General features: G+C 41.6%; 1 protein-coding gene across 6 annotated transcripts in view; it reads right to left on the minus strand.

Moving 5' to 3' along the window:
- Positions 1-19,979, minus strand: part of GLT1D1 (glycosyltransferase 1 domain containing 1) — an 86,302-nt gene that overhangs the window by 61,256 nt on the left and 5,067 nt on the right. For all 6 annotated transcript variants that reach the window (XR_004402376.2, XR_004402375.2, XR_012937453.1 and 3 more), the window contains 3 exons: positions 17,638-17,743; positions 14,365-14,416; positions 11,556-11,592 (listed from right to left, as the gene is read on the minus strand). Coding sequence is in view for 3 of the 6 variants with exons in the window: in XM_032947210.2 (XP_032803101.1) it covers positions 11,556-11,592; positions 14,365-14,416; positions 17,638-17,743 (195 nt within the window). In the remaining 3 variants the exon portion in view is untranslated. The remainder of the gene's footprint in view (positions 1-11,555; positions 11,593-14,364; positions 14,417-17,637; positions 17,744-19,979) is intronic.

The following is a 19,979-nucleotide window of genomic DNA, read 5'->3' on the forward strand; positions in this document are numbered from 1 at the left end:
GTCGTGGAAGACTCATGGCAGATGATAATCGTGCTGAGTAAGGCAGTTTCAGTTTCAGCTTCATTTATTAGGTATAGCCCCTGTGAGCCATGCGGCTCTTGACTCGGGTGCAACCGCAACAAAACAAAAAGATGAACAAGAAAACATCTTAAAGTGACTACACGCTAACAGAAAAATCCTGGAAAAACCAGCAAAGGCTCTTGACTCGGGTGCAACCGCAACAAAACAAAAAGATGAACAAGGAACATCTTAAAGTGACTACACGCTAACAGAAAAATCCTGGAAAAACCAGCAAAGTCTTCCAGAAAAAGCACCGTATTTCAACGCTGTGTGCAAAAATCCCAGTGGGATGCAAGTCAAACAATAACAACCATAAGACAGTGTAGAGTAAAGTTATCAGGCCAACTCTGTACTACAACAAACAAACATGGCTAAACCAAAACGTTTTCAAAATCACCAAAATAAAGCTATAAAAACAATGTAACAGTGATCATAGGAACTGTTATTCAAATTTAACAATAAACGATATACATAACATGTACGACCAAACTTTGCAGCCATAGTTGGCTGCATGAGTCATTCCATAACAGCAGGAGTATCAGTAGCAGAATCAACACTTTTCAATACACCTTTAAAGATCAGCACACTATAATCAAAACTCATGATCATACTTTGCAGCGGTCATCCGGAATGATACATTTGATTTCAGGCCATTCTGAATAGCAATGGCAGCTAGGGGTGTGCAACTCCTCTATAGAGCAGTTTTGAGAGAAGATCTCATAGGTAGTGATCCAAGTTGCAGTTTATTGGCGATAGCATTCCAGACCCTGGGGGCATCAATAGAAAAGGCCCTTCCTCCAGTTTTTGTACGGCAATAAGGAATGTGAAGCTGGTAAATGAGCAAAGACCTGAGGTCACATTTGTTCTTCGAAACAGTGAGGAGATCCAGCAGGTAGTCTGCTGATTTTTTTGTAAGTACATCGTGAATAAATAAGATCTGATGCACAAGCCGTCGATCATTAAGAGAAGTTAAGTTTGACCCAATGTAGAGATCACAGTGGTGGGTCCTATATGGGCAGTTCAATGCAAATCTTAAGGCCGAGTGATATATTGAGTCAAGATTCTTCAGTACAGTACTTGGGGCTGATTTATACACGATGTCACAGTCGTCAAGTAGAGGCAGTATGGTAGCTTTGATCAATTCCAAGCAGAACATTGGGGGGAAGCAGTGCTTGTGTCGATACAGAAAACCAATTTTTTATTTTGTCTTTTTACCAATAAAATCAATGTGATCTTGAAAATTCAGTTTTGAATCAAAGATGACCCCAAGATACTTATAGATCTTGACTTGCCCTATTTGATGATTATTTAAGGAATATAATTGGGGAAAATAACTTCCTGCTTTAGTCCTGGTGAGAAGCATAGCACCTTGGTTTTGGAGGAATTCAGGACTAGTTTAAGAGCAACTGGCTGATGTTGTAGTTTGTTGAAATCACCCTGGAGTTAAAATGTTATGCAAGTCCAAAGTTAAAGAACCCATATACAGATGCAATAGTAAGGTGAATACAAATGTGCCCTTTAATATAATTTCTAAAAGTCCTTTATAAGGAGAAGGCAATGCTTACTCTTTTGTGGCCTAATACATTCGTGGCTATTGGAAATGTTTTGCTATTACAATGCCACACTGTTCCATCCTTGCAGAGTGCAGAGTATAGTAAAAACAATATTTTTCGTCGTCAGACAGCGGTTCTGTTATTCCCTCAGAGGGAGCAACCATCTGCCCTCAGCTGCGTATTTATAGAAAAGCAATGATTTTTGTGTCATTAACTCGTCTGTGATGGGAAGTGGTACATCAACGACTTTATACTCAACCGTGACAAATAACATGGATGGGACCTTTATTTGTTTTTAATTCAGGGCCCTGTAAAATTTGTTTTTTCCGTCAAAACTTATTCATTAAAACTTAAAGCTTTCGTGACTGCAGGAATTCATATTCTTTGTGTCTTTCGGTAAAGTCATGTAGATAGGTTGAAAGAAAATAAGAAAAAACTACGACGTTTCGATCACAACACAAGCGGTGTGTTGCGATCGAAACTTCGTAGTTTTTTGTTATCTTCTTTCAACTTATCTACGTGACTTTACCGAATGACCCAAAGAATATTATTTATTAAAACTTGCAGAAAAAGATTCGGGTGGAGCGGTGGCAGAAGTGGTTAGCTCGCGATACCATCAATCCGGCGACCCGAGTTCGATTCCTGGGTAAGTCGAACATCGTTGGCGAGTCATATTTATTTAAGATTTTAACTCGAGCAGTAAAGTCAAGTATGGGCAAACAATCCTTATGACTGACAAGAGCATGGGGAGACCTCTCTATAGCAGAGGATTGACAAAAGGCTGTGAAACATAACTATAGGATGGTAGACCTTCATAGAATCGGAATGCTAAGTGACACTATTGTGACATGCGAGAGAGACTTGCATTAAAACTGCATTCCTTGCGTGCATTAAAGTAGCACAAGACGGTACAAATGTTGATGGCAACAAGCGTGTCAAAATGTGTCTACGATAACATACAAATAAAATACACATTCTTAAAAATGACATGAACAATATTGCGAGGTTCCGTTTTTCAATGGGAGGGATCACCGGTGAAGTCAAATGACAATGGGTTAAGATGGAGAAAGTGCCAGAGGACCTTGATGCGTGAAACCACCTTTAATAGCAATGTACAGAAATAGTAAATATAATACTAATTGCATTTAGGAATTACATCGTTACTTACATTCTGTGTCATTGTAAAGTATTGCATTGAACTATGACCTTAACATCTAGCGGACAGTGTCCTTGTCCATAACCATCTGACAGTTCACCGGCATTGGTTCAAGCAAAGCTGACTCTTCCGATGAGCAAATGGATGTCAAAGCCAGTCGAGAGTTTGTGGCTGATGTAAAAAAATAATTTAGTGGAGAGCTAGAATAACTTTACCCAACTGTATTGTTGCAAATCGGAATGGCCACAGTGCAACACTCTAAGAAAGTCACAAAGTTAAACATAACTCTTACATCCTGCACTGTGAAAGTTTGACTTAAGAGCAAAAAGAGTTACGGATTTATGTTTACTATTATTCATTTTAAATGCATCCAAAAGTAGCGTAATAAATTATGCATCAGCTGGAGCTAGAAATTGCAATTGAAGAACATTTCCATCAACTTGCTTTAAACGTAGCCTATCGTCCCCCACCTTATATGATTTCGTTCCAAAAACACCCTGCAGTCAAAACCACGTGAGCCGGCATACTTAATCAACCATCCAGTACCAACAAGATGCACACGGCTCCTACGTGATCCCACTACAAAGGGGGGCCCTCCATTATCTACGCTAATAGGGATGACCCTCGTGTGGATAAGCAACATTTGCAGCCAATTTATCATTTTAAAAAACAATTCATATTGGCTGCGGGGTAGACTAGAGAGGGAGAGAGCGAAGGAGAGTATGGGGTTGTAGGGTGCCAGAGGAAGTGAGGCAAGAAGCACAGGATGTGCCAGTGCTTTAATCACAGAAATATCAGTGCGCTCTCCCGGTTAAGAAGGAATTAACCAGCGTGTGTATCTGTCCGATCGCGTGTGTATGGTTGGCTGAAGGGAAGTGAATCCAGAGTGGAGTGTAATTACGGAAAAATGTACTCTGCGTTGGCTTCAGTGAAACGCGACTTTTGCAAACTATGGACTTGAAATTTGGCTGGAGGGGTGGGGGCCTTCAGTATTTACGCGGCATTCTTCGTGCAATCCGCTCATTACGTACGTGTCATCACGCTACCTCTTTTCGCTCCGCAAGATATTGCGGTGATTTCCACCGGCGATGCACACGATACGCACACCGCGTAGTGCGATCTATTTCGCTGGCTAAAAAAATAAAATGAAAGAACGCTTTGCGTGCCAATGATGACGCTTCATAAAGTGATAAAGTGTCCACCGCAGTGTAACGGTGCTCTCAAAAAAGTTTGACTTTCATGCACAATTGATGGCAGGCCACTAGGTTTTTGGCCGCAATCAGTTTGGGCAACAAATTTGAAAGGAAAGGCATGACTGGTCTGCTACATTTCCATGTGTATTACTGCGCAGAACGGTCCACTTGAACCCAGCATTAACCAACACAGGAGGAGAGGCAATTAAGCATTAAAGGTCATGCTGCTGCCCAAATTGGAAATAGATTTTGGCGTAATTGTGCTATTAGTTCCAGTAAAAGGCCTACCAATGACTGTGGAAGGTTCCTGTAATGACTTTCTCTGGATCGCCTTACACAGAATAAGGAAAGCAGTGATTCAACGTCAACCACTGTTTGGGACAACTATTTTTTTTTAAATGAGCAAATGTGCAAGCAAACAACAGAGGTCAGGCTGAGTTAAATGTTCATTGTTGACACTAGTTATGTTTTAGGAGCCATCCATGCGAAAGGAAAAAAAAATATATACCAAGATTTTGCTGTGATAAAATTCGCAAAGCATCGTTTCATATTCTTAGCTCTTTCGGTAAAGTCATGTTGAAGGCTATCCACATATACAAGCATAGAGACAATTCCAACCGAGAAGATGGATTCTGGCTTAGCAATCATTGGAAGGATTTGATAAACCATTTCAGGTCTTAATTGATTGTTCACGCTTACGGTGGCTTTCAGACAGCATATATTAATGTTTTGTCTCCCCCCTCCTCTTTTCAGAACATAGATGGACTCGTCCTTCTAAATAAACTGCCAAATCGCTGCGCGTGGTGCTAACGTTTTTTAAAATAAATAAATACACCATTTAAAAATAAATATACCGTTTAAAATAAATAAATAAATGCAAACCGACACTTCTTTCAAATGTTTCTTGCCGTTGTTTTTTTCACACCTGATGATGACCGTTTGTGTTATGGTCGAAACGTCGTGAGACATTTTATTGTTTCATATATTTTATTATTTCCCTTCAACGTGACTTTACCGAACGAGCAAAGAATATGAATTACTGCAGTCACGAAAGCTTTAAATCAAAATTCATCGTTTCATAGTTTATCCAAAATTAAGTGTTGTGAGCCAATAAATGTCCGATATACATTGTGAACGTCGCTCAAATGTTGAGGTCTAACTGGGTTCACAACCTTTAGCTCGTTCAATGTTGGAAGTGAGAGGATGTAAAGTAGAAATGCTGAAATATTATCAATGCCATTTTTTCTTCTAAGCAAATGTTTTATTCAGGACGGTCCTTCATCGAAATGTTTGGCCCATTCCATTTGAAGGAATATCATGAAAATGCTCGCACGAGTCACAACAACAAGACAAAACACAGTGATGACAATTAAATTACCATCAATAATAATGTGTTAGATACTCTCAACAGTTACCTGTCAATAGAAAATACTGGTGATGGTTTTGTTGTTGTTAATTAATGGCATACATTTTTTTTTATTAAGCTAAGGCAATGCATAATGAAAACATCATTAACACTGCCTTAAAACAGAAAATGTGTCTATATGTTCACGTTTGTGGAAATGGCCCTTTTACAGAGTACAGAGAAGAAGGAGAAATTCACTGACACTGTTGTTGATTACACTCTACAATTTGGTGGCGCCCTAAAGTAATACGTGGAAGAACGTCGCTAGATGAGCAACTTTGATTGAACAATTCCAACATTTTTGTTTTCCCATAAGTATACACCAAGACTCAAACAACTTGTTCAAAAGTAAAACATGCATAAACGCATTTTGATTTAAAATACACGTCAAATGCTACTGAAGAATTACATTGCACTTTTGGTGATCTGGCATCCTAAGTTTTTTTCACCTGGTGTAAGGCCCACTGAGCTATATAGTTATTTTTCAGAATCGACCTGGCCCCATATGATAGCTCATCGAAGTAGCGTATATAGATATTCATAGCAGTCAAATATTCTAAACACATGTTTCTAAATGTGGAGAAAAACCAGAGGACCCGGAGAAAAATCCACCCGGCCATGGGGAGAACACGCAAACTCCAAATATATACGGGCGTCAGGGTAGGGCTCGAACCCACGACCTCCTACATAGCAGGCGAGGTAGTTAACATCTCGATGCCCAAAGCTTAATATATGTGATACTTCACAAGCTCACACGTATATCAATTCATCAGATGTACTGCTTCACCCAGAGGCTCAGTGCTGGGTTTACTCATGCCCTGGGCTTAAAGTGAGGTGGGGGAAAGTATCTCTGAAAATAACATGATGGTGGGGGGGGATGGAATTGTGAAAGCATTTTTTTGAGTGGCCCCAGTTTTTGGCCTTTAGCAACTGCCTACCTTATACCACCACTGATCTGTACAAAGGGGTTGCCACCTCTGAGTTACAAAGGAACCCAGACACATCATGGTAAGAAGAAAAAGAGGAATAATACAATAAAACCTTGGATTGCGAGCAGAATTCGTTCTGGAAACGTGCTTGTAATCCAAAGCACTTGTATATCATATTCTTGGTTCTTTCGGTAAAGTCACGTAGAAGGGAAGCAATAAAATAATAAAAATATAAAACAATAAAATTCTCACGACGTTTCGACTGCAACACAAGCAATCATCGTCAGGTGTGAAAACCACAGCAAGAAAATTTGAAAAAAGTGGCGGTTTTTTAACGTTAGCACCACGGAGAGCGATTTGGCAGTTATTCAGATGGACGAGTCCATCTATGTTCGGAAAAGAGGAGGGGGGAGACGAAAATAATGGATGCGGTCTGAAAGCCACCGTAAGCGTGAACAATCAATTAAGACCCGAAATGGTTTATCAAATCCTTCCAATGATTGCTAAGCCAGAATCCATCTTCTCGGTTGAAATTGTCTCTGTGTTTGTATATGTGGATAGCCTCATGAACGAATCTCTCTTGGTAGCCAGATGGCTTGCAAAAAACCTGTGTCTTGGAGAAGTCAATGTCATGTGAGCCTACTGAATTATAACAGTGATCTGCCACAGCCGAGGTGTTGGTCCTACCGTGTATTAGGTCTGCTTGTTGTTCACGAATCCGGTCCGAGACGTCGTTTGGTTTCTCCAATGTAACTACTCCCACAGAGGCAACTTAGTTAGTAGACGCCAGGGTACTGTATGTCCAGAATCACATCTTTTACAGACGGAACCAGATCACGGATTTTATGTAATGTGTTGAATCGGACCTGGATCTTGTGTTTATTCAACATTTTGGAGATATTTTTGTGATCCCCGTAATGTAGGGTAGAGAATCAGAATATTTAGTGATGGTTTTGAAAGGCTCCTCAAGAGGGTCCTTCTTCATAGTTGGAGTGATAGCTTTGCGGATTGTGTAGTCGGAGTAACCATTAGCCTTAAGAGCTTGGTGTACGTGCTTGAGTTCACTGGCTATGTGTTCCTGGTCGGATATGCATTGGGTTCTATGGTGCAGAGTCTTGATGAGGGAATTCTTCTGGGATGGATGGTGGTGGGAATCCGGTTTCAGGTAAGCATCCGTATGGGTAGCTTTCCTGTAGACAGATTGGCTCATTGAACCATCAGGTCTCTTCTTTATTAGGACATCCAAAAAAGGTAGCTTGCCATCTTTTTCGACTCCCATGGTAATCTGATGGCTGGGTGTATGGAATTGATGTGGTCGAGGAATTGGTCTAGAGCAGGCCGGCCATGGTGGCCAGATGACAAAAGTGTCATCCACGTACCTCTTCCATAAGGTTGGGCGCAGAGTGGCAGTCTGGATGGCGTCAGTCTCAAATGTTGGCTACAACCGGAGATAGGGGGTGCCCTCAGAGTGTTTGTTTAAAAAAACCCGCCACTTTTTTCAAATTTTCCTGCTGTGGTTTTCACACCTGATGATGATTGCTTGTGTTGCAGTCGAAACGTCGTGATAATTTTATTGTTTTATATTTTTATTATTATATTGTTTCCCTTCTACGTTACTTTACCGAAAGAACTAAGAATATGAATCCCTGCAGTCACGAAAGCTTTAAATCAAAATTCACTCGTATATCCTTCTAGATTTGAAGCTTTTGTGACTGCAAGGATTCATACTCTTTGTTTTTTTTCGGTAAAGTCACGAAGGTAAAAAATTCAATGAAATATTGATTATTTTACCTACGTGACTTTACCGAAAAAACCAAAGAGCACTCGTAAATCAGTTGTGATCACGTGACGCTCGGCAGACAAAGCGTATACGTACTACTCGTATTGCAAGACCCTTGCTCGTTGATCAAATTAAAATGTATTATTTTTTTGCTCATCTTGCAAAACACTCGCAGACCAAGTTACTCGCAATCCAAGGTTTTCCTGTACTGGTATACATTTGCACGTGATCAGCAGCTTCGTCGAGCTAACGTCTGTGGCCAGGTGGTTTCTGAAAAAAGCTCAAATATCTCAGTGAGTTTTTTTCCTGGTAAGATAAAAAAAATATATATAGAGCTTAGTTGTATTTGTATATTTGATTAAGAGATTTGTTTACCTTTTCCTATTCTTTGCACTCTAAACGTGTTTTGTATTGTTCGTTGTAACGTTCTGACCTGCCCCGACTGGACATCTGTGAAAAAGAGCTTTATAGCTCATCGGATTACTCCAGTGTTAACAAATATTCTGATTTTGAAATGCATTGTCTTGAGTAGTGCATTTGTATTATGCAAATGACAAAAAAAACCGGAATTTTAATATCCTGGGAAGACTTGCAGATTTCCCAAGATGGCTATCTTCAAAAAAAAAAGCTGACATCCTTGGAGAACCAGGACAGATGGCAGCCGAAGCTGTAAATGCTATTACATTTTGTGGAGACTGGTAGATTCCTTGGAGACAACTTTGTTGAATACCTCCAGTCACATCGTCTTGGGGGCACGTCTAAAACCAGCGGGCTCGTCACTTTGCCCAAGTCTCAGCGATGTGGCCGATAACCACCGATAAGTGGTGCTATGCTGGTCCTGAGTGGGAATGAAGCATTTGACGAAGGCAAAATGCAACCTCGTTATTAAACAGAATATTTTTTTGCCCAACAAGATTTTTTTTTTTAAATTGCTTTCACTTACAAATATGAACAGATGGACCATTGAATATTAGGCAAAACCCTTTCTTGTTTTTGTTGCATTGTCAATGCTACCTCAGAATACCTCCGCTTGAGAAATGCATTTGCCTTCTCAGTTAGAATGTGCAAAAGAAAAGCAAAAGCACGTTTAACAAATGTTTTTGCTGCGAAGCCTGCACAGGTGTTTGTGCATTTGTCACGAACCTTTATGGTTTTTATACATTGAAGAACAATTAATTCACAACCTAGTCGAATGCAAATGATCTGCAGCATGTTTGGTCAAATGCCTATTACAGTTTAGGGGTCGTCCATAAATGACATCACGCGATTTTGGACGATTTTTGACCCCCCCCCTCCCCCCCTTCGTCACACGGCGTCACAAAAAAGTCAGACCCCCCCCTCAAATATGACGTCACAAAGCCCTGCCCCCCCCCCGAAAAAAAACATGCTTCAAATCGCTTTAAACTATTGTCATTGTAGTGCGTATTTAATGTGCCGCTGCACTCTGATGTTGTAGGAGAAAAATGTATCAAAAAGTCGATTTAATTAAGTAGAAGGTGTTGTCTATATTTATTTAAAGTTGCGCATTTTGATGTGACGTCACATTTCTCAAACCCCCCCCCCCTCGCCACACATCGTCACAAACGTCTGACCCCCCCCCCCCCCCCCAGGTGCGTGACGTCATTTATGGACGGCCCCTTAAAGCGACGCAGTGCTGTTGATGAATGTGATTTTTGTTGTTGAAAATTGTGCTTGTGCACCGCTGCCAACGCAGCATCACCAAACACATTCCTGCGGAGGGAGCTGGTAGGAACGTTGGCTTGCTCGGTCAATGGCCAGGGTCAACGGCACCACCACGTGGTGTATTCCGCAAATATGCCGGACTGTGAGGGCGGGCACAAGCCGGCGTGAGTAGGTGAAACGTTGAGTTTTATAAGGGCACCACGGGGTGACCAGCCCCTCCCCACCCAGCACCACCCCTCCCACCCCCCACCCAGCCCCACCCTCCCCACCCAGCCCCTCCCCACCCTCCCCTCCCCACCCTCCCCTCCCCACCCAGCCCCACCCCTCCCATTTTTGGATGCACGACGGACGGACACAATAATCCCCTGTGGGCTGGTGGTGTAACCAGGAGGTTCCTACCAGTAATGATGTTTAAACGTAGAGGTATGCGATCAAAGATTGCCTAATATTTTGCATGAAATGCATTAAAGAAAATTGTTAAAATAAATAGAAAATATATGCAAAAATGCTTTACGAATATTACTTAAAAAGTAGTTGCAACAGAAAACATAAAATTGCATGGTACTTGCCAACAATAACAACCACTATTCCGTATGTTTGACGCATCCAACGTATGAAAATACGAAGCGTTATTTCTTTCCTGAAAGTAAACGGATGAAAAACTGTACATCGTTACAAATGAAACCGAGTTTGTTATTTGGACGTGCCAAATAAGTTCTGAAATGGGGGAATACTTCTTCGTGTAAACAACACATTCTGCAATTCACTGTTTTACCTCCGAAGCATGGGCGCGTGGTGCTTATGTCAAACACATAAATGTGATTCCTATACAAAAGGCTCCCCACCCCCCCCACCCTGCTAAATATGTTCATTTGTGTCACATCCACAAGATAACAACAACAACAACAAAAGCCCCTTCAATAACTTTTACTGCAGGGCAGGGTTAAGAGAACAGCCTTGAACGATGACATCAGATAAGTACTTCTGCAACTTCCCTTCAAAAGGCCTCTATTTATACCAAGGACACAATCTTTAATTTTTCCTGCAAATGGTTTTCCTTGGCAGAGAAATCCAACAAGAAGCGTTTAGTCCTCTGAGCTAGACTATGCTGAATGACGGGAAAAAAAACGAATAAAAAATGATGGCGTGTTTGTGCACAGTCATTAGTATGGACTATATATGAAATGTGGGAAATAATAGACAATTTTGTGGGGAATAATAGCCATTTTCTGTACTTTTGAGGCATAACAAATTAGGAAATAACACTTACTACCCAGAAACAAAATTTTTTAAAAATATAATTTGTTATGTATGAGAATGAATCCACTACAGGGCGAGATTTAATCACAAATCACTGTCAAGACTCGAACCCTGTATCTCAATGATGGGGTCTCAGAACACTACCGTGGCAATATACAGTAATGCACCGAGCCACCGGTTCATCTCAACGAGACATTAATTGTACATTGTGTGGGAATGTCTTTTGCCAAAAGGATGAGTTTTAATTTTGTATGAGCCCCATATCCTGTGAACAATAAAAATATAAATAAATAAATTGCGAGTCGGCGCTGGAGCCGTGAGCTTTGTTGTTGTTGCAAATCTTAAATTGTCAAAATTGAATACAAGGCTTAAGTAAAGTTCACTTAAAGCTCAATTAAAGTGACAAGTTAAACATTTAATGACTGCCCTAATATAATGAAAATCTCATTAGCTAATCCTAGACAATATTTGATGACATTTGGGTTTCTTAAAACCCAGGTTAGCACACTAACTGGCAATTGTTTCAACCCACTAACCTTGCGGTTGGATGTAGACTCTTCCCCTGGTACACGGCTGCAACACAATAACAGACATAACAGCAAAAAGTATGTATTACTCACATACATTTAAAACTTGTTTTGATGAAAATGTCACCCATAAATACTTAATTTAGGCAGTGCCTATACAGTTTTTTTTAGCAATCATGTTTATTGCTAAAGTATATCTGTAAACGCGTTGATCAAGCAAAGAATAATATATATTTTATGCCACACACAGTAATAATAAGTGAGATTTGAAGAAATGTCTCTCCATGAAGAATTAAGGAACTTGGTTAAACATTGCCAGATACATCGCAGTAAAAATTGTCCTTAGTTTATACATTTCTTTAAAACAAATATCCTTAATTATACAAATGCAAATGGTGTGTCAATTGGTGATTCCAGTGTGATTCCGTTAGTCATTAATTACACTTTTTGGGCACCCATATAAGCTTACTGCAAATCGAAAGGTCCAATGTCTTCACTAATGCATGACTGCATTCTCACAAATGCTCAAGTTTTGTGATCGTTGCAAGGACAACCTCGCAGTTGAGCAACATTTACAGTAGGATCCAAGATAAACATCTCCCCTGTAGCCTTTAACAGACTGCTGTCAGCGAGTAGCAGCACCTGTGAAAGCCGGCACGGCACACAAGGAGGGTGAGTGGCCAGCATCACGCCTGGCCACCTTGTCTCCCTATTAGAGATGTTTACGCACCGCACCAGGTACTCATTTGAGGCTGAGTGGACCCAGCGGAGGCTCAGGTCCCATTTAGATAATCGTCACTGGTGTTGGCCGTGCGCGGGACTCAAACTCGGGTCGCCGGATTCGTAATGTAGTGCGCTAACCGCTGTACTGCCGCATATAGGTGGGATCCACCAAAACGCACACACACACTTGCTTTAAGCAGCCGCATTTAATTATTCCTTAAGTGGGATGACCGATGGATTGAATGCATGAGTTAGGGCACCCAGGCCACCGGGTTATCTGTGCCGCCACTTTGGAAATAATCACGTGTAATTTAAGCTTATGCGAATGCAATAAAATATACCCGTTTGCAAGACAAGACTAATTAAAAACAAAATAAATAATTCATAAAATATGAATAAACATGTACAGATGGAGAACAGCTTTCCACCATTTCAATAACATTGCCATGTAACAGCCCATTTGCAGGAGTTATGATGGATTCTTGCTTGATTGGAATGGCAAAGCTCCATTATACCAAATTGTATAACTGTGGACATCATCAAAACAACCGTCTCGCTAAACGAATTAAGATATGTCGGAGATACACAACTGGAATACAGATTAGCATGTGTGTATCTAGGGCAGTTACTGAGCATGGATTAAGATGAACATTTTAAAATTAAAAGGCAGATTAGAACCTGTTGGAATAATTTTGGAAAAAATGAACTTAAAGTCAATGCAACGTACCAATGTGCCGAAGTAAGCATCAATGTGTATTACCGCTATTATGATGTACGATTACAAATATAGTGGCAAAGAATATGGCACAAAAGCTGAAAACGTCCGAAAGAAACGAGGTTGCATGTTTGGAATTGCACTGATGGATAGAATGAGACCAAATGAGATGGAACAATAAGCGAGATGTTTCAAATGAGAAGGCAGAAGAGAATGGGCCAGAGTGGACGGACAGTGGATAGGCAGTGCAGACTGGACTGGCAGTAAAAACAAGAGTGTACAAAAGAGAGATACAGAGAAGGTGAGAAACAGAGCAAGACAATACAAGCCAGGCAGAAAATACACCAGAGAAGAGATGAACCAGCCATCCAGCATAAGAAAAAAAGAGAGAGCTTCTTGAGTTGAATTGCGACTTATAAACAAAGAATCAAATTCAGGGCAGAGGGAGGTGAATATTCACATGACTAAATCAAGCATTTGTATGTATGTATGTTGAACTTATTTCGCACCGTACGTAGCCAACCGTACTAATCAGAGGTGCAGGGGGAAGGACAACAAACTAAACACAAAAAACAGTTCGAAAGAAATGGGTTTTCAATCTAGATTTTCCGAAAAGCATGGTTTGGTTTACGTACGGTGGAAAAGAAGTTCAACATACATACATACATGTGTAGTGACATGGGACGTCACTACTGTGTCGAGGGCTGGGGGCCCCAAGGGAGTGCCTGGGGGGTCACGTGGTGGAGGACCCGGACCTTCCCAGAGGTGGGGGAAGGGCGGCGTGGCCTGGGCAGAGCCGGCCACGCCGGAGCGGTTATAAGCGGGGTGTGAAGGCAGAGCGGGGCTGTTCAACCCCGAAGTGAGGACGACATCATCGCTCCTCAAGTCCCCGGGTCATCGTCTGGGACCAGGCAGCCCGTTGCCTGCCTGGGTCACGCTGTGTAGTGTTGCAGAGTGTTAGTGAGTTGAGGAAGGTGGTCACCACCTTATGTACAGTGTTATATTACTTACCGTTCTAATCAATAGTGTTGCCTCCAAGCTGTGTGTGTGTGTGTGCACCTAATTCGAACCCACTACACATGTAAAAGTGTGCAGCTCCATTGGTTTCCTCATATCGTGATGGTGCATGCTCGTTGTATGGCGCAAGGTGCATTCAAATGTTAAATATATAATAACATGGGTGACACGGGTCTTTGGCTATCACAATCCGCACTTTAGCAAGTTCACTGACATTTTGAACAGCGTTACTGCTGCAATCTACGTCTGGAGAAACACCTCATTGTACTTTGTGTTCCCCATACAAAACCTACCTGCAATTCAATACTGCTGTATGTAACAAAAATGCCAAGTGATATTAAAGCTGGGGCTGCAGAGACTTACCCATAAATGTTCTGCGATGCATTTTAGTTCCTCTGTAAAAGCCACCAGGAACCTGCAGTACCATAAATCACATCAAACAAGAAATGTACAAAATTGTAATCATTTATTGCGAAACAATAATTTTGGTTCAATTATACAAAATAGAAGACATCATTAGAAATGCTGATACAAAATAATTACCATGGAAGATTAGGCCAAATCACCCTCTAGTGCTCCCTCACATGTTGCTCTCTTCTCGTGTACGACAATATGTTCAGGAGCTCAATGCCATGCCGAGAGGGCTTCAGGGGAGAGTTCCCTCCTACGACAGTCCTTCCACCAACAGAAGTGTGAGCGAGCAAGCGAGGATAGGGCTGCACATGTATCATAATAACTTTAACCCTTCCCCATTACGAGATGACCGCAAGTTGCAGGGTGGGTGTCCCGTTCGCTACTGCATCTCGGAATGTGCAAGCGGTTTCATTGGCAATTTTATTTAGAGAGGCGTAGCGCCGTTGTTTTTAAAGACATCGTGCTCACCGCAGAGAACCGTAGCGACACGACCGCACTCTGTGATAGCTGGCGCCAAACTCTGCAACACGCCCTGCCGCATGGCTTTTTGGGAGCCTGATTACCGATAAAGTTATTTTATTTTACAATTTCTTCCGATTCCGTTCTGATGTGCATCATCGAAACGGAACCGGAAGGAAAACTGAAGGACTTGCTTGAATAGAAAAAAGCACGTACATCATCTTAACACGTACGTCATCTTAACACGTACGTCATCTTAACGGGAAAGGGTTAAATAGTACCTGGTGCAGATTAAAGTTAAGGGGACTTAATAGCATCTTTCGTGATGCAAACGTCACTGCCAATATATTTTCCATTGAACACACACTACAGGCACATACAGTACATGGGAAAACATTACATTAACAAAAGGTTTTTTTTCTTTCTCAGATTGAAGTGACTGTATAATCTGAACATTAAATATGCCTCCAGATAGCCACATTAATATGTAAATGACAGAATGGTTGCAACTGTCAATGTTTATCCTACCTTTTGACCTGCCGTGCACGGCCGGTCTGTGCATCTGTTCGAACCGACTCTTGTGTGGTCGTTATAGTGTGCAACGAAAAATAGGACACGGAATATTTCGAACCGGATGGTATTTATCGGAGCCGAATCTATTTGAATCTGAACTTTGACTGACTTTACAAATTCTCAACCGAATCCAAAGCACTCGCTCGAATTAAAAAAAGCACACGAAAAATAAATCAACGTATTGATGAGAATACTGCCAACAGCTGGTAACAACGACCTGGCACTCGAAAGCATCTGTGTCAAAGTAACCCTTGTATAGCTCAGATGAGATGCAATGCGCCACTTATGGAGCAACGGTGAGAATGCAATAAGCAAGGACATCTCCATGTCCTGTGTGCTTCTCAGCTTGCGTTCCATTTTCTTCGTCAAAGTACATGCTTCTGATACATATTTCACAGCGGGTAACGTGCACTGATTAAATGCATTACAGGTTAAGCACACTGGTATTAATCTTTTCATGATTAACTTCATTTTTTTTTTCCTTTAAAAAAAGCACTCCAACCTAGGAGGTGTGGGCTGAAGGAGATCTACCCCACAAGGGGTGTACAAAAATGTGTTCCCGTCTATGACACTTCGTCATTGTTGGTTACCGAGTCACAGCTGACATTTCATGCCTCCTCCTCCCCACCCCACAAATTTCTACGGCGCTGGCACCCCCACCCCCTCTGTGGCTGCCCCCCATCCACCACCACCACCACCAAAGATTTGGGCCACAAGCCGCCAGTAATCACGGTTGCCTACGTATGGCGCGAAAGATGTTCAACATAATACATTGCTTGCTGAATTTCCAACTATTGAGCTACATATCCGCCCTTGCTATATGGCACTGCTTATGAGGAATGGTATGACGTAAAACATGTTTTAAAAGTCAATATTTTGAACCATCACGTATCGAGGATCCCTGCTTACATATAAAGGGTACAAATAGTGAGAAATAGTTTTTCATTGAATGACACTATAATTTTGGAAGAAAAAAAAAATCTTCAAGGCTATTTTCATTGCATCTGAAAGGTAGTCTCATGTAGGGGACTTTCAACCTCGCAATAAATAAACCCTCACTGTTAATTTGCCAAACCCACTTTCGAACTCAAATACAAAATAAATTATAATGGTACCTATAAAGGGGAACATTTCAAAATCAATTGACTTCACGTGTGGAAATGGCATGACGTAAAACATGTTTTAAGTCGGCATTTTGTGAATCATCATGCATCGGGGATTCCAAGCCACCCAATCATCTCCGTTATCACAAGCATTTGGTGAACATTGGTAGACTCTTGAATTCAATCACACTGCATGTATGATAATAATTTCAACTTGTTGACGTGCACAGCGTTCGCTCGCTCTACAAGACTTTGAATGACTCGGAGGCGCGGGGAACCACAGACAAGCAGGAAGTCAGCGACGCGATGAGCCGGCGCCAAATAATATAGACAGGAGGGACTGATGCAAACTCTAACGGTGTTCTAAGAAGGCCTCTACATTTGGCATTTTACAAACCAATGCTTGTAAAAATGTTTTTTTTTATTTGGGCAACCAAATGTTACACCCTGGAAAATGAATGCTTTCGCTAATAGGGCAGCGTCAGCATGTGGTTTTTAATTACTTCAAGTCAAGTAATTTGCCTCTCGTGCTGTGTGACACTAAAGCCAATAGTAAGGAGGTTAAAGGGCAGTGAGATGGCCTGATATTAGCACATTCGCTGCTTGTTGCAGCGGTTCACGGTTCGAATCCAATGACCGTCCTGGTTTATTCCTGCGGGGGTATTAACCATAAAAATACTGCATGTCATCTGCTTCGACGTGGACGTTAAAGATCCCGTGACGTCATTCGCAAGGGTTGGCCATTGTGTGCCAGCGTCATGGGCCGGAATATGACACATTTTAAAGATTCCTTGGAAATTTCTCAATTTCAATGCATGTAGTGATTATCACCCCCACCACAGCAAAAAAAAAAAGTGGCAGGAACCCTCCTCAAAAATAATCTTGAGACTCGGCGAGGCTTTCCCTGGGCAAACAGCGGAATCATAACAAAAACCCACAACCCGGGTTTGCGCTGCACTCCACGTAGGGTGACGGGAAATGCTGGGACATTTTTTTTTTTTGTCCACGAGGTCTAAATTTAAAAACCACCACAACAAAGAGCCGTCACCACCTTTGGCCCCAAGGGTTTGGGAGAACGTTACCATACCTGGCGTTCTGGGCCACTGCTGTCATCACGGAAAGCTTGTGCTCATTTTTCACGTCCTCATTCACGTCCGTTCCACCAAAGACCACGCCGTAAGGCACACCGCATCCTGTCACAGAATACACATGACCGTATAATAAATAGGTTTGCCTTTCTTCACCAACAGCGTTGAGTTTGGGAATCAGTGTGTGCTCATTCCAATAAATTCGTATCTGCATTTCTAACAAACCATATGTCTTTTAAATGCTATTTTAAGGCATAAAATTAACATTGCAAAATGTGTAATTACAAAAATGATATTGATACTCTCAACTCACACCAACAGTTTACCCATTGAGTACAAATAGGTATCAAAGGCATCTGTTACAGCGATGATGCGTAATATCTCGCGTTGCTCAAGTGAATAAGTAATTCAAATGAGGATCGGAGCATTTTTTATGTTTGTATTAATGTACATGATTTTGAATGTTTGTATTAATGTACATGCTTTTGTATGTTTGTATTAATGTACATGATACGGGGAGTTTGGTCAGGAAATCTAGATCCACTGCATGAGCAGAGCAGGTTTTCCGAAAATCTACATAATCCACATTTGAAGAGGGAGGAAATCTGTAATGGTGTTGGGTATTAGAGGCAGGATGTAAGGATTGTGTTATGGTATAAGTCCGAGATGTGTATTTGAAGAAGCAGGGTTCTGGCCTTTGCGTACAGGTGCATGATGAGGAGGAGCTTATGGTAAGCAACGTGGCATTTCTGAATAGAACATTGAAGATGTACTTTGGAAGATAAAATTGCAACAGGTGAGATACATGCATGCGGGTGACAGACATTGACATGGACACACGTAGGCTGGCAACAAAATGAAAAGCAAAAGGTCCAGATACACGATGCAATTTCAGTACAAATTATGTGGGGTGTAATTGGATTGTGATAGATGGCGCCCCATCAAATCACAAGTAATCATTAGAAGTGAATACCATGTTACGGCAGAATGCAACCGAGTGCAACACTTCTGCAAAGAATGATGCAAGTCGGGAAAACAAAACCCACACATAGCTGTACTATGTATATGCACAGAAAGACAAAGGTCCCCCGAATAGCCTTTAATAAGACTGTTCAGGTGAGCGCTGTTACCAAAGCCCCTTTAAAGTAGGCCGGGATAGCACACCAAAGGGTGGGTGGCTAACACTATGCCCGGCCGCCTTTGTCTATCCCAGTCCTGATGTTTACACACTGCATAAGGTGTTCATTTAAAGCTGAGTCGACCTAAGGGAGTCCTAAAACTGTTTCATGTAATGCTGTTGATGTTGCAACGTGGCCATTAATCGCTGTCACCACTCCACAAATCTCTCAGACACACACACACACAAACCTATACACACAATCACACGTAAATACTATGTGGTCACGTGACTAGCTCAATAATTGGATAAGCTAGTCTTGGGATCGTGCTTAATTGCAAAATCAGGAACCAACTTAGTCACGTGCAATTGCGTTGCAAACAATTGCCTCGTGCAATAATTGACTCCTCATTGCAGTGGCGTAAGAACAAGTCGAGTGGCTCGCTAAATGTTTTCGCAGGGATTATGCAATATTATTGCACAAAAAAACATTTAGTTTACAGCGTGCGGTAAAATTTTCCTGGCATCTGTGAATACAGTGGACACAGGTCGCAGATAAGTCACGGAGAAGTGGCGTTTATTTGTACGGCAAAAAAAAACCTCCTCTCTCATCCACATATTTGCTAACCTGTGATTAGGACCCTCGGATTGTTTCAGACGAGGGGGCGGGATTCCACTGTGTTTATTATCAAGGGGCATTTCACGTATGGCAATGTGTGCCAATCTGCACACATTGGCCCGTGTCATGGAGCATCAATCGTTTCAGCACGGTGAAATCCCTTTCATATTGTACGCTCCAGTGCTGAGCGTGCGAATGCGTTTCATTTTTGGCAAATTCATACATTTATCCCGCACAAATTATAATAATGGCACTTAACCTGTACTTATACTCTACCGTAATGTTAGGGATGGGGGGGGGGGAAATTTGATCAATTTATTTTAATATAAATAACGGGCCCACAAATAATTAATGCAAAGGACTGTAAAATTGTAGTTTCAGTATTATCATGCGTTCTATAATCAACTAACGTTTGGTTAAGGTCCCCAAGTGCTTGTAACGCTTCACGATATCAGTAGTTATTTTTCAGAGTTTGCTTTAATGTCAGCTTGGACAGGGTTATATTGTTTCGGGGGTGCATTCGCCGATGGTTAACACAGGATGTAGGATGGCCAGCCAAAGATGTGAACGTGGGAAAGAGGACGATGTCCCCGAACACGGAGAGA

The sequence above is a fragment of the Petromyzon marinus genome, chromosome 5 (genome assembly GCF_048934315.1).
Source record: "Petromyzon marinus isolate PM22_M1 ecotype Great Lakes invasive population chromosome 5, UKy_Petmar_22M1.pri1.0, whole genome shotgun sequence".
Taxonomy (NCBI): domain Eukaryota; kingdom Metazoa; phylum Chordata; class Hyperoartia; order Petromyzontiformes; family Petromyzontidae; genus Petromyzon; species Petromyzon marinus.